General features: G+C 43.4%; 2 protein-coding genes across 4 annotated transcripts in view; one reads left to right on the top strand and one right to left on the bottom strand.

The window, feature by feature from the left end:
• alcama (activated leukocyte cell adhesion molecule a) overlaps positions 1-12,441 on the bottom strand; it is a gene marked incomplete in the record, with an annotated part of 106,693 nt that overhangs the window by 39,624 nt on the left and 54,628 nt on the right.
• LOC117544187 (zinc finger protein with KRAB and SCAN domains 2-like) lies at positions 63-10,617 on the top strand. 3 transcript variants are annotated; one of them, XM_034213140.1, is made up of 4 exons: positions 8,921-9,291; positions 9,527-9,712; positions 10,079-10,116; positions 10,150-10,617. In XM_034213140.1, the coding sequence occupies exons 1-4, from the start codon at positions 8,925-8,927 to the stop codon at positions 10,258-10,260; spliced, it is 702 nt and encodes a 233-aa protein (XP_034069031.1). In that variant the 5' UTR covers positions 8,921-8,924; the 3' UTR covers positions 10,261-10,617. The 3 variants fall into 3 exon arrangements, 2 of the variants coding, with proteins under 2 accessions (XP_034069031.1, XP_034068951.1); XR_004568679.1 differs by lacking the exon at positions 8,921-9,291 and adding an exon at positions 63-118 and having other exon boundaries at positions 10,079-10,478; XM_034213060.1 differs by having other exon boundaries at positions 10,079-10,484.

Below are 12,441 nucleotides of genomic sequence, written 5' to 3'. Positions count from 1 at the left end.
AGAAGAAGAAGAAGAAGAAGAAGAAGAAGAAGAAGAAGAAAGAAGAAGAAGAAGAAGAAGAAGAAGAAGAAGAAGAAGAAGAAGAAGAAGAAGAATTGTGCAGCAGAGTTTCCGTCAGGTAATTACCGGACTATGATGTTTAAAACTCGGTTAATGGGGCTCATTTTTATATTGCTTCAGTTTATAATCGTAACAGATCGAAAAATTCAGATTAATTTTCCAATAAATGATTCCACAAACAACATAATTATTACATTCAAACAAACTACTCGTAGTAGATGAAGTACATTATTCAAAAGTTTACATTAACTTTGAATAATAACACGGGAGAAACGGAGCCTCTCTTTTCCTCTCTCTCCTGACAGCCGGTCAGTTTCTCATACAGCTCGCTAAACAGCGGGCGGGGCAACAGGTGATCATATTGATCAGTTCCAGCTCTGCTGATCGGCCTTTATAGAGAGCACCGATCAAACTATTAAGAGTGAACATTGGCTGATAATGATCGGCGGCCAATCGATCGGAGCATCCCCAGTGGCGTAACTATCGACGGTGCAGCCGGTGCAATTTTTTTTTAAATATATGGCATTGACCGGGTCACGCAGCCTTTTAAGTAACCAAGCAACCTAAATGAATTTGTAATTTGTCTGTCCAATGACCTTGCTCCCTTTCATGCAGGACCGGTCCTTAGCATTGGCGTTATAGATGTTCGCCTAGGGCGCCAGATCTGGGGAAGCGCTGCGCTGGCAGCTCTGGGAGGGAGAAAAACATTTTTGACCGTTTGTGCTCATCCTAATTTTCGGCCTTGATGTAACAACATTCATAATTAAGTAAAGGTAACACCTTTTTCACCCCGGCTACACTTTTCATTTGCCCTGTACGATGGGCGCTGTAAGTGATGAAAGTGGGGGATGTTGGCTTATCTGGCGCCCGCAGCTCACAGCCAAAGTACAATTGAGCGTGGGAGCGAGGTACCTACCGGCGCTGTTGTTATTAGCACCGGGTGCTAGCTGCGCTAACGGATATAAGAAGAAGATGTTTCTACAACAAAGGTGGAGGGGAGCTCTCTCCTGACAGACTGACAGACTGAGAGGCTGATACCTACTGTCCATACATCAATGAAAACGTTTCAAATATAGAAGACCAAAACGGGAAAATGGACTGACAGGAGAAAAACATGTGCAATAGGGTAGCCGTGGCACAATGACACCTCTGGCATGTGGGATCCACCTCAGGGTACAGCCTGGCAAGCCTGCTCCTGCACAGATGTAATCGAGGGAACACTTTAAATTGAAGTACTCCATGCCTCACACAGATGGAGGATTTATGTATGTTCTCAGTTGCAGACCGCCAGGTCTCATCGGTTAGTTCTATGCCCATTTCTTCTTCCCAGGCAGCGTCTATCGTTATTCCAACCCAGTTTAGATTTTGCTTCCGCATTACGCAAGAACGTAGCTCTACGCGATAGCGTCATAGCCTTCTTCTTCGGCTGTTATTCTTCGGCTGTTATTCTTCGGCTGTTATAGCGGTCGCGGTAAAGCAGGATGAATAGTTGTTTTTTGTCTTTCCAAAGGATTTGTTGACTGAAAGTAAACGATCCTGTTTGTTTGTTGACTGAAAGTAAACGATCCTGTAATCAAAGCCATATCGAAGATTCCTGAGATTGTATTACTGGTGTTTTATCATCTATAAATAGCCTGTGTGTATTCTCAAATGTCGTTTTCAGGACAAACAAAAGACATTTTAAATATCTTATCTTATCAGCAGAATATTGAATATAACCTTGACTATTACTGTGCACTTCATTTATTTGACAGCATTATTTAATGATACTATTTTATATATATATATTTAATGATACTATTTTATATATACATTTATACATATACACACACACTTATATGTACTCACACATGTATTTATTCATAAATATACACAGATGTATTCATTCATTTATACACACACAGCATTATTTAATGATACTGTTTTATATATATATACACACATTTATTCATTTATAAACATATAAACACACACTTATATGTACTCGCACATTTATACACACAGATGTATTCATTCATTTATACACACACTCACATACACTTTATATTAATTCATTTGTACACACACACACATACATATATATAAACAACACAATATAATAAAAGTATTGAGTATTTCTACACTCTGGTACTTGTACCTTTACTCAAGTACAGTACAATATCTTATCACTTCTTACACCTCTGGAAAGCACTTTTATGTAAAGGAATACATTTTTATAAATGTCCCAACATTTCATTTTTATATTTTACAAACGTTTATATGTTATTAATGTCAAATGTTGTATTATATAACAAAATAGACATTAAATAAAATATTAAATAGATACCTTTACATCCTAAACAGAAGGTCAAAACGTTAATATGTTACATGACAAACAAAAAAACGAAACATTATATAGGCTATATATACAGATGTTTGCTAATGTATCCCTCTTATATCCATCAGGAATTCATATTAAATGATGAATTAACATTACCTCAGCACTGCATAAGTGTGGTCGTCAGTCATATTGACAAAGAAGCACTATTTTATTATTATAATTATAATTATAATTATGGGCGTTTAAAAGGACGGTATTTCGCTTGTCAGATTCATATTTGCCGCCCATAGAGATGTAACGCCAGGTTGCTATAACAGCCGAAGAAGAAGGCTATGACGCTATCGCGTAGAGCTACGTTCTTGCGTAATGCGGAAGCAAAATCTAAACTGGGTTGGAATAACGATAGACGCTCCCAGGCACCCTTAAGGTGGTTAAGGGAAGGGCTAGAGATTTCTTGAATAATATTATATAGCTTTGAGATATAGCCTCCCTGACAAGGTTTGAGGCCAAGGCAGTCTTCCATCCATCCACCAGGTGGGGCGGCCGGGAAGGAGGGAAATAGTTTTCTTGTATAATCACGAATTTGTAAATATCTAAAATAATGATTCCTTGGGATGTCATATTCTTTGACTAAATGTTCAAAGGATGTGAATACCCCTTTGTAGAACAGATCAGCAACACACTTAAGTTCCTTCCGGGACCACAGGTGGAAAGCGGAGTCTATCAGGGCTGGTTTGAAAGCCGGATTGCGAACTATGGGGATGAAGGAGATAGTTTGTCTATATCCAAAATGCCTCCTGAACTGTGATCATATCCTAAGAGAGCTATTGACCACAGGGTTGTTCGAGTGATATTTTCTACTAAGTGGTAAAGGAGCACACATCAGGGAGGCAGGGGCCAGTGGTTCACACGAGTGTTGTTCCATGCTAGACCAGATAGGACCGCCCCCTTCCCGGAAATGACTCATCCAGAATGCCATTTTATGGATATTGGCAGCCCAGTAGTAGTGTGAAAAATGTGGTAATGCAAGACCCCCTTCTGCCTTTCTCTTCTCAAGAAATGCCGGGGGAATTTTCTTATTCCAGATAAAAGTGGAAATATATTTGTCCAGGTCTTTAAAAACCTTTTTAGGGAGAAAAACAGGAATTGACTGAACATAATACAGCATATGTGGCATAATAACCATTTTAATGGTGTTCACCCTGCCCGCCAACAAAATAGGGAGCAACGCCCAGCGCTTCAGGTCCTCATTAACCTTGTCCAGAGCTGGTTGCAGGTTCTTTTTAAACAGGGTTTTAAAGTCCTGTGTCACACACACTCCCAGGTAGGTGAAAGAGTCAATGGCCACTTTAAAAGGGGAGTTCGCTAAATGAAAGCTTGGCCGCTGTCTCATTGATGGGGAAGAGTACACTCTTGGTCATGTTGATCTTATACCCAGAAGCCTTGCCGAAAGAGGTGATTACATCGAGTATAGCCGGAATGGAAGCGGATCGGAGCAGTACAGTAAAACATCGTCTGCATACAAAGACAGCTTATGCGTACAGCCTCCCCGCTGAATGCCTGTCAAATTTGACCGATTCCTGAGAGCAGCTGCTAACGGTTCTATGGCTATATCAAACAAGAGGGGGGACAGGGGGCATCCCTGCCTTGTGCCCCGTTGAAGCCGGAAGTATTTCGAAATTATATTATTAGTGCAAACTGCTGCTTGAGGTGCAGAGTAGAGGACCTTTATCCAGGAGATAAAGCATGGGCCGAAGCCAAATTTAGCAAGAGTTGCAAATAGGTAGTCAAATTCAATGCGATCAAAGACTTTGGGTGCGTCTAGAGAGATGAGGGCCTCTGGAGAGAGTCCTGGATTTGAGTAAATTATATTATATAGGCGACGAAGATTTTTACAAACCCTGTTTGGTCCGGGTGGATGATTCTATGCAGAACAGTCTCAAGGCGCAGAGCTAAAGCTTTGGAGAGAATTTTGTTATCACAACAGACTAGACTTACTGGTCTGTAGGAGTCGCATTTCGCTGGATCTTTGCCCTTTTTAAGGATGACTGTTATCACCGCCTGAGCTAATGTGGGGGGCAGTGAACCCTGCTGGAGTGCCTCTGCATATACTTCGCGCAGCACAGGCGTCAGTTTGCCGGCAAATGTTTTATAGAATTCAATAGGGAAGCCGTCCGGTCCGGGGGCTTTTCCACTTTTAATAGCGCGATTTATCTCCTCATTAGAAATGTTCACATGATATATATATTTATATATATATAATAAATATAAATAAATAAAAACATTTTTTTTTCGCAAGGATCCTGGAGGGGGCCTGGGAGTACGCTTATCCGGTCTACATGTGTTTTGTGGACTTGGAGAAGGCGTATGACGAGTTCCCAGGGAGTTACTGTGGGAGGTGCTGCGGGAGTATGGGGTGAGGGGGTCTCTACTCAGGGCCATCCAATCTCTGTACTCCCAAAGCGAGAGCTGTGTCCGGGTCCTCGGCAGTAAGTCGGACCCATTTCCGGTAAGGGTTGGCCTCCGCCAGGGCTGCGCTTTGTCACCAATCCTGTTTGTAATATACATTGATCGGATTTCGAGGCATTGTCGTGGGGGAGGGGGTCTGCAGTTCGGTGGACTAAGGATTGCACCACTGCTTTTTGCAGATGATGTGGTTCTAATGGCTTCAACGGTCTGCGACCTTCAGCACTCACTGGATCGGTTCGCAACCGAGTGTGAAGCGGCTGGGATGAGGATCAGCACCTCCAAATCTGAGGCCATGGTTCTCAACAGGAAACCGATGGACTGTCCACTCCAAGTAGGGAATGAGTCCTTACCCCAAGTGAAGGAGTTCAAGTATCTCGGGGTCTTGTTCTCGAGTGAGGGAACAATGGAGCGTGAGATGGGCCGGAGAATCGGAGCAGCGGGAACGGTACTGCAGTTGCTTTACCGCACCGTTGTGACGAAAAGAGAGCTGAGCCAGAAGGCAAAGCTCTCTGTCTACCGGGCCATTTTCGTTCCTACCCTCACCTATGGTCATGAAGGATGGGTCATGACCGAAAGAACGAGATCGCGGATACAAGCGGCCAAGATGGGTTTTCTCCGCAGGGTGGCTGGTGTCTCCCTTAGGGATAAGGTGAGAAGTTCGGTCATCAGGGAGGGACTCGGAGTTGAGCCGCTCCTCCTTCGCGTCGAAAGGAGCCAGTTGAGGTGGTTCGGGCACCTAGTTAGGATGCCACCTGGGCGCCTCCCTAGGGAGGTGTTCCAGGCACGTCCAGCTGGGAAGAGACCAAGGGGTAGACCTCGGACCAGGTGGAGGGATTATATCTCTTCGCTGGCCTGGGAGCGCCTTGGGATCCCCCAGTCAGAGCTGGTTGATGTCGCCAGGGAAAGGAAAGTTTGGGGCTCTCTGCTGGAACTGCTACCCCGCGACCCGACCACGGATAAGCGGGAGAAGATGGATGGATGGAAATATATATTTATTTTTTATATATATTATATATATACTGTGTGTGTGTGTATGAGAGAGAGAGAATGAATGTGTGTGAGAGAGAGAGATAACTGTGTGTGTGTGTGTGTGTGTGTGTGTGTGTGTGTGTGTGTGTGTGTGTGTGTGTTGTGTGTGTGTGTGTGTGTAGTGTGTGTGTGTGTGAGTGAATGAGTGAGTGAGTGAGAGAGAGAGAGAGAGAGATAATAACACGTGTTGAGACCTGTGTGGGGCACTACAGGGCAGAGCCTACTATTGCCCTGGAGGACTGTCCTCAACAGTGGTGGTCCAAACATGAAGGGGCACACAGCAAGATGGCCGGCCTTGCACGCAAGTACTTGGCAACACCTGCCACATCCGTACCCTGTGAGAGATTGTTTTCATTGTCTGGGCATGTTGTTCAGAAGAAGTGAGCTGCCCTGTCGTCCGACAATGTAAACAGGCTTGTCTGTTTGAGCAACTGGCTCAGTGCAAAGAAGTAGACAGGGTTGGGAGAGAGTGTGAGAGAGAGAGCGAGAGAGAGAGAGTGACCATGCACGCACACACTTTGTATTGTATTATTGTATTGTATTGTATGTGAGAGGTTCCAGGTTGTTGTATTGAAGATATTGAGGAGAATATTTGTCATCGTTCCAATGATAATAAACAAACATTAGCATAAAGCATATTTGTCACTCATATGTTGATAAGCGTATTAAAAACTTGAAAAATATCCCTCTAAGGTACATTTAGAACAGATAAAAAATGTGCGATTCATTTGCGATTAATCACGATTAACTATGGACAATCATGTGATTAATCGCGATTAAATATTTTAATTGACTGACAGCCCTAGTTTTTATTTAGGTCTTAATGTGTTCACATGTAAAAATGTGTCTTTGATTCTGTGTACTGTATATATACATATTTGCATACATATTTTTATATACATTTGTTTTTATATTCGTGATTGTGGGAAACGGTATTTCGATCTCTCTGTCTGTACACACAAACTGGAAGATTGACAATAAAGTTGACTTTGACTAAATGGAGGAGAATAATGGACTTAGATTCATCAAGGGGACAACACAACATCTAATGCTGCTCCGTAAACGCTGGATGGGTAAAAAAGTGATATATGTTTGTGCAGAAGTTTGCCATATCAACTAACAAGAACATGATCTGTCTATGTTTTTTTTAAAGTTTGATGAAGTTGGCCAACAACTATTTTTATTGCAGAATTATTAGCTGCAACGGCAAGAAAATGTTGCATAATGAATGGAATAAATAATGTTTTTTACCCACAAAGCATCATGACCAAAGTATGTTTGTTTTTAGAGAGGTCTCTCTGCACGAGTAATGTGATCAGAGGCAGACTGAAGGCTGTGTGGGATGTTTTGTTCACTGTGTGTGTCATCGGTCATGAGGAGATGTTGAACATGTTTATACTTCACAGTATCCCTGACAGCCTCACACCATGTCAACACTGGGTGCTGTTACCATATGTCCAGAGGGGGGGCATCTCTAAAGGTTAGTTTTGGCGCGTTTCCACTGTAGGCCTCGCTCGGCTTCGCTCGGCTTCGCTCGGTTTGGTTAGGCCTTATTAGGCCCGGCTCACTTTAATGCTGCGCTTCCATTACAGTTTAGGAACTGGGGTAGTTACTATAGTAACGCAGTGTAGGCGGAGCCGTGACGTCATCTTCAATGAGCGCCCCAGAAAAACAACACAGCCGTTAGCTGTTAGCACTCAGAGCTCACAGCTCCTCATATCTGTTCAGAAACTAGACAAAAGTTAAACAAGTACAAACCACAGACTGCCTGTGTCATGGAGAATACAGTCGCTGGTTTATTTATGTCTGTATAGGCCGTTGTTGTGAGTGTGGACGGTCGGAGCATATATAACGTTAGCTTAGCCAAGCTCCATTTAGAAAACACGCATTTTAAAAGGGTTTTTCGCCTGCCGTCTGTCTGCAGACTTGTCAAAGCATTAATTCATGGTTTTTACTAACCGGTATCAGTATGTTGTTACTTCGGCAGCATTTTGAAACGTGTATTACAATTAAATCACGGTCAAATATGTTCATCTTGTTGTAGTTGTAGCCCCCTTGCCAGCGATTCTCTCTCTAGTTTAGCATACTCAGCCCGACTCAGCCTGGTTGTTCCTGGCCCTAGAACCACGATTGTATGGGGCCAGAAAAACTGTGAATTAGGACCCGCTAGCCGGTACTAGGCCAAGTGGAAACGCAACCAAAAACGGGCCCCGCACGGCTCGGCACGCTTAAAGCGAGCTCCGCGCTGCAGTTGAAACGCGCCATTAGTCCCAGGGCCGTCCCTCCCTACAGGCCGATCATACAGACTGCGTGGGGCCACACCTTGCAGAGGGGGCCTCACCTTGCAGAGGGGGCCTCACCTTGCAGAGGGGGCCTCACCTTGCAGAGGGGGCCTCACCTTGCAGAGGGGGCCTCACCTTGCAGAAGGGGCCTTATCTTGCGGAGGGAGCCTCAACTGAGCCGCAAATGTGGCGCACCTATGTGCTTATGCGGTGCAATTAGTGTAGTTTTGCCGCTGCAGGCTGTCATTATTACTGAGTTATATATGTTATTCTGGTTTATAACTGTATACTATTGGTGACATGGAGGACAAGCAGAGATCTTGATATGTTTTATCTGATTCCCTGTTCACCGCTACAAGAAACTGTATCCAGCTAAATCCATCTGCATCTCCATCTGGTCACACTGATATCGACCTGCTGATATCTCAGCAACACTAATGGCGCATTTCCACTGCAGCGGATAGCCCCGTTTAAGCGTCCTTAACCGTCCTCAAGCGGCCAGGCCAGTTTTTGGTGGCCTTTCCATATAGCCTAGCACCGGCTAGCGGGTACTTTTTCCCTCTTTTTCCGGCCCCATAAAATCGTGGTTCTATCAGACCAGGGCCAGGGCTGAACTAGTGACGTCAACACTCTCGACTGCTGATTGGTCAGAGAGAATCGTCACAAGATCGCGCGCGAGATCATCCCTAGCGTCGCATATATATCTAGAAGCAAGCTTGCAGCATTTTTATAAACAGCATTTTGTAAACGGAGGAGCTACAAAAATGGCAACGTCGAAGAAAAGCACACCGTGGTCGACCGAGGAGGTGACGACGTTCCTTAATCTCATTGGGGATGATAAAATCCAGCGGGAGCTCGACGGAACAACGCAAAATGTGAAAGTGTTCCAGGATGTATCTGCACAGATGTCCGAACGCGGATTGTCGAGGACTTTCCTGCAGTGTAGGGAAAAACTCAAAAAGATGAAGAGTGAATATCGCCAAGTAAAGGACAACAATAACACGAGTGGTGCGGGTAGGAAACAATGGAAGTGGTTCGACTTGTTGGACCAGATTTACGGCCATAGACCGGCCAACGTTGGGAGGGAGGGAGGCCTGGACTCTGCAACGGCTTTACTGGAGTCCCTGCAAGGTACGCTCACTTCTAACAAAGAAGTCTATTTTATCCTTACATTAATGTTCGACAACCCATGCTTGTATGGAGCCCCGAAGAGCTACATAGGCAGATAGCCTTAGCTAGAGCTATTGTTTGCTAACACCATATGTGCCATTGTTTACGTTCAGTTTTTCTTTTCTACAGTTGTTGTTGCTATTTAGTATTGTGCTGCAGTAGTTTGTGGAATTAACAAGTCATTTTGCTGTTCTAGATGATTACATTGGGACTAGTGAGGAGGAACATTCCCGATCAACGGGTGATGGCAGTGTTCCGTCCACAACATCGTCATGGAATCCAGAACGGACCCCAGCTCGACCACAGACACTAGCCGAAGAACCGACACCAACTCAACCACCAACGCCGAGTGCCATCACGACACCGCAGCGTGTGGTTCTAGGTAAGAAATAGAAATGGCAAAACGACTGGAATTGTGTTTTGTTTTTTTAAACCTTGGATCATCCATCGTCAGTAATTAAAATAATCTATACCACTGTGTGGAAATGCTCTGTTACAAGTAAAGTCTTAGCTAGTAAGCAGCTAGTACAGTTGTGTGTGACATCCTATCATATACATATATGTATATTCATTATCAACAGGCTGGACATAATGTAATTCACAATCATTGTAAACATCTAGGGCCAGAACTTTCTTTAGTTCACCTTACTGTTGTTCTGTTTATACATGTTATTATTATATCCTTGTGTGACCTGTACCTGTCCTGTGTTTTTTCCTTATTGCTAATTATTATCTAATTGTCACCCAGGCAAGAGGAAACGAGGAGGAGAGGATCGGGCCCAGCAGGAACGGCACCATGAACAGCACATGGCCCAGCAGGAACGGCACTTGGACTGGGCCAAAGCGTCTGCTGAGCGGAGATGGGAGTTGGATGCGGCCTTGAGAAGGGAGGAGGCCGTCTTGAGAAGGGAGGAGGCCGCTCAAGCATAGACCTTCAACCTAGCCTTCCTGCGCACTCTTGGCGAGGTGCTAGGGGGACTGGGCAGCCGACGTGGCCCGTCTCCTCCGTGATACTTCAAATAACCTTAATAGTTATTGTACATATTATATATTTTTTATCTAGTTAATTTTTAAATGCAACATTTGTACTTTCTTGTTTATTTATTTTCTTTAAAATGTGCATTTTATATTTATTTTTACAATGCCATGTATATTTATGCTGGCTGCAATACAGTTTTACATTTTTTATTTGTATTGTTTAATGGCATGCCTTTTTGATACAATTTTTTTTTTTGTATTTTTATACTGCCATCAATAAAGTACTTATTTTACTTATCTTATCTCTTGTTGATAATGAATTGCACCCAACAGAAAAAAATCAGATTCACATAATCTTGATTTAGAGAAGATATAAACATACATGAATTTATAAAGCAATAACAAACACCATCAGTTAGGAAAAAGCCCATAAGATAAGTTAGTTTTAAGAGATTTAAAGCAAGAAATTGAGTTTGCTAGCTTGAGGTCCTCCTCTAAAACATTATTACATGTTTATTTTGTAATAGTATTAAGAATACATGATAAATACATAATACATGTAGTAGAAATTGCTCAATTGTAATACCCTCATTCTACTAGACTCAAACAACACATTCCTTATATATTTCAAAGACAAGAGAACAAAAGAAAAAACCTATAACCATTCAAGCAAGCTTTTAACATGTCTAGAAGAAAGATTGAGGTTATATTTTAATATATTATTTTATGTTGTGGATACTTTAGCCTCCATCCATGTTTACAATTGTCCACACTATTTTACACTTGCATTTATGAATATAGTTTTGCTGTGTTTTACACTTTAGTATTTATGTTTATAGTTAGCTTTGATATTCGCTTAATTGATTAGAAATATTTTCTTTTCATGATCTGATATTTCCTCAAATGTTCTTATTATGGGGCAGTACTTACTGGTGCTTGAAATTCAAATATTTACTAAATATTCAATTCAGATAACATTTGTTTAAAACATTTGACAAACACATGTATATGAAAAAAAAAAAGATGTATTTATGTTCAATACAATGAATACAATACAATGCATATTTAGGTATTCAGGTAGCGCATCAAACCCTCTCTGATGTCAGTGCCCTCCTCCTCTGCACCTTGAGCCACTGCTACCCCAGGTGCTGCTGCTGCTGGTGCATTCCACCCATCATCATAGTCCTCTCCATGACTCTCGCAGAGGTTATGCAGAGCACAGCATGTTAACAAGCCACACACCAAGAAACAAGTAAACGATCGCTTCCACATCCTCCATTGTTGTGTGTGTTTTGTGAGTTGTGTTGCATTGAAGATGACGCCACTGCAGTTTTACCCAGCGTCGCTCGGCCCAAAAAGCCGATCGCCACGCCTACACTGCGTTGCTACCCAAGGTCCTAAACTGTAATGGAAATGCGCCACGGCCTCGGACGGCCAGCGAGGCAGCCCGAGGCCTGAGCGAGGACGCTTAAACGGGGCTACCCCGCTGCAGTGGAAATGCGCCATAATGGAGCTTAAAGGTCCCATGTCATGCTTTTCTGGTTATTACCCGTCCCCTTTTTTGCATGTAAACGGTCTGCAGAGTCACAAACCCTCAAAGTACACCCTGTAGCGAGTAAAACTCTAACACAGAAAATACCTGTCTATGCTGCCCCAGAACGCCTCATTGGAGATTTCTCTTTTTCTTCCTACAGTGACGTGCCCATACCCAAATGGACCCATTGGCCAAATAGACCAATCCCTGGAGCCGTTACGTTACGTCCGCGGAGCCGTTACGTTAACTTCCTTTTCTCAGCTGCAGCTCCGCTGATTTCACCTCCCTGAGACGGCGGGACGCGGCGAGGCTGTGAGTCGGTGTGTGAGCACACACACAAACTCCCAGCCAGGCTGCGGGTGTGTGTGTGTGTTCGGGCTGGGTTTCGCTGTGTCTCGCTGTCTCGCAGACGGCCACTGGGCTCATAGGGAGGGGGGGGGCAGGAGCTCCAACAAGCCACATGGTACTGGATTGTTTTATGAAGGATTTGATATTAACGAAGCGGCCGCGGCAGTTAGCAGCTAGCGGCTAGCTAGTAATTATACTAATGTACACATCCATCGTTATGTACTTTTATATTATGCTGATGTAACAGGATC

This window comes from Gymnodraco acuticeps, unplaced genomic scaffold (assembly GCF_902827175.1).
Source record: "Gymnodraco acuticeps unplaced genomic scaffold, fGymAcu1.1, whole genome shotgun sequence".
Lineage (NCBI taxonomy): Eukaryota > Metazoa > Chordata > Actinopteri > Perciformes > Bathydraconidae > Gymnodraco > Gymnodraco acuticeps.
The sequence above is the reverse complement of the archived record's forward strand: the minus strand, read 5'-3'. Positions and strand labels throughout refer to the sequence as shown.

Excerpts from the sequence above, each read along its gene's own strand:
- LOC117544187 (XM_034213060.1), top strand. The coding sequence starts at position 8,925 with ATGGCAACGTCGAAGAAAAGCACACCGTGGTCGACCGAGGAGGTGACG. Across the intron at positions 9,292-9,526 it reads TTTACTGGAGTCCCTGCAAG|ATGATTACATTGGGACTAGT; the intron begins GTACGCTCACTT and ends TTGCTGTTCTAG. Across the intron at positions 9,713-10,078 it reads ACCGCAGCGTGTGGTTCTAG|GCAAGAGGAAACGAGGAGGA; the intron begins GTAAGAAATAGA and ends ATTGTCACCCAG.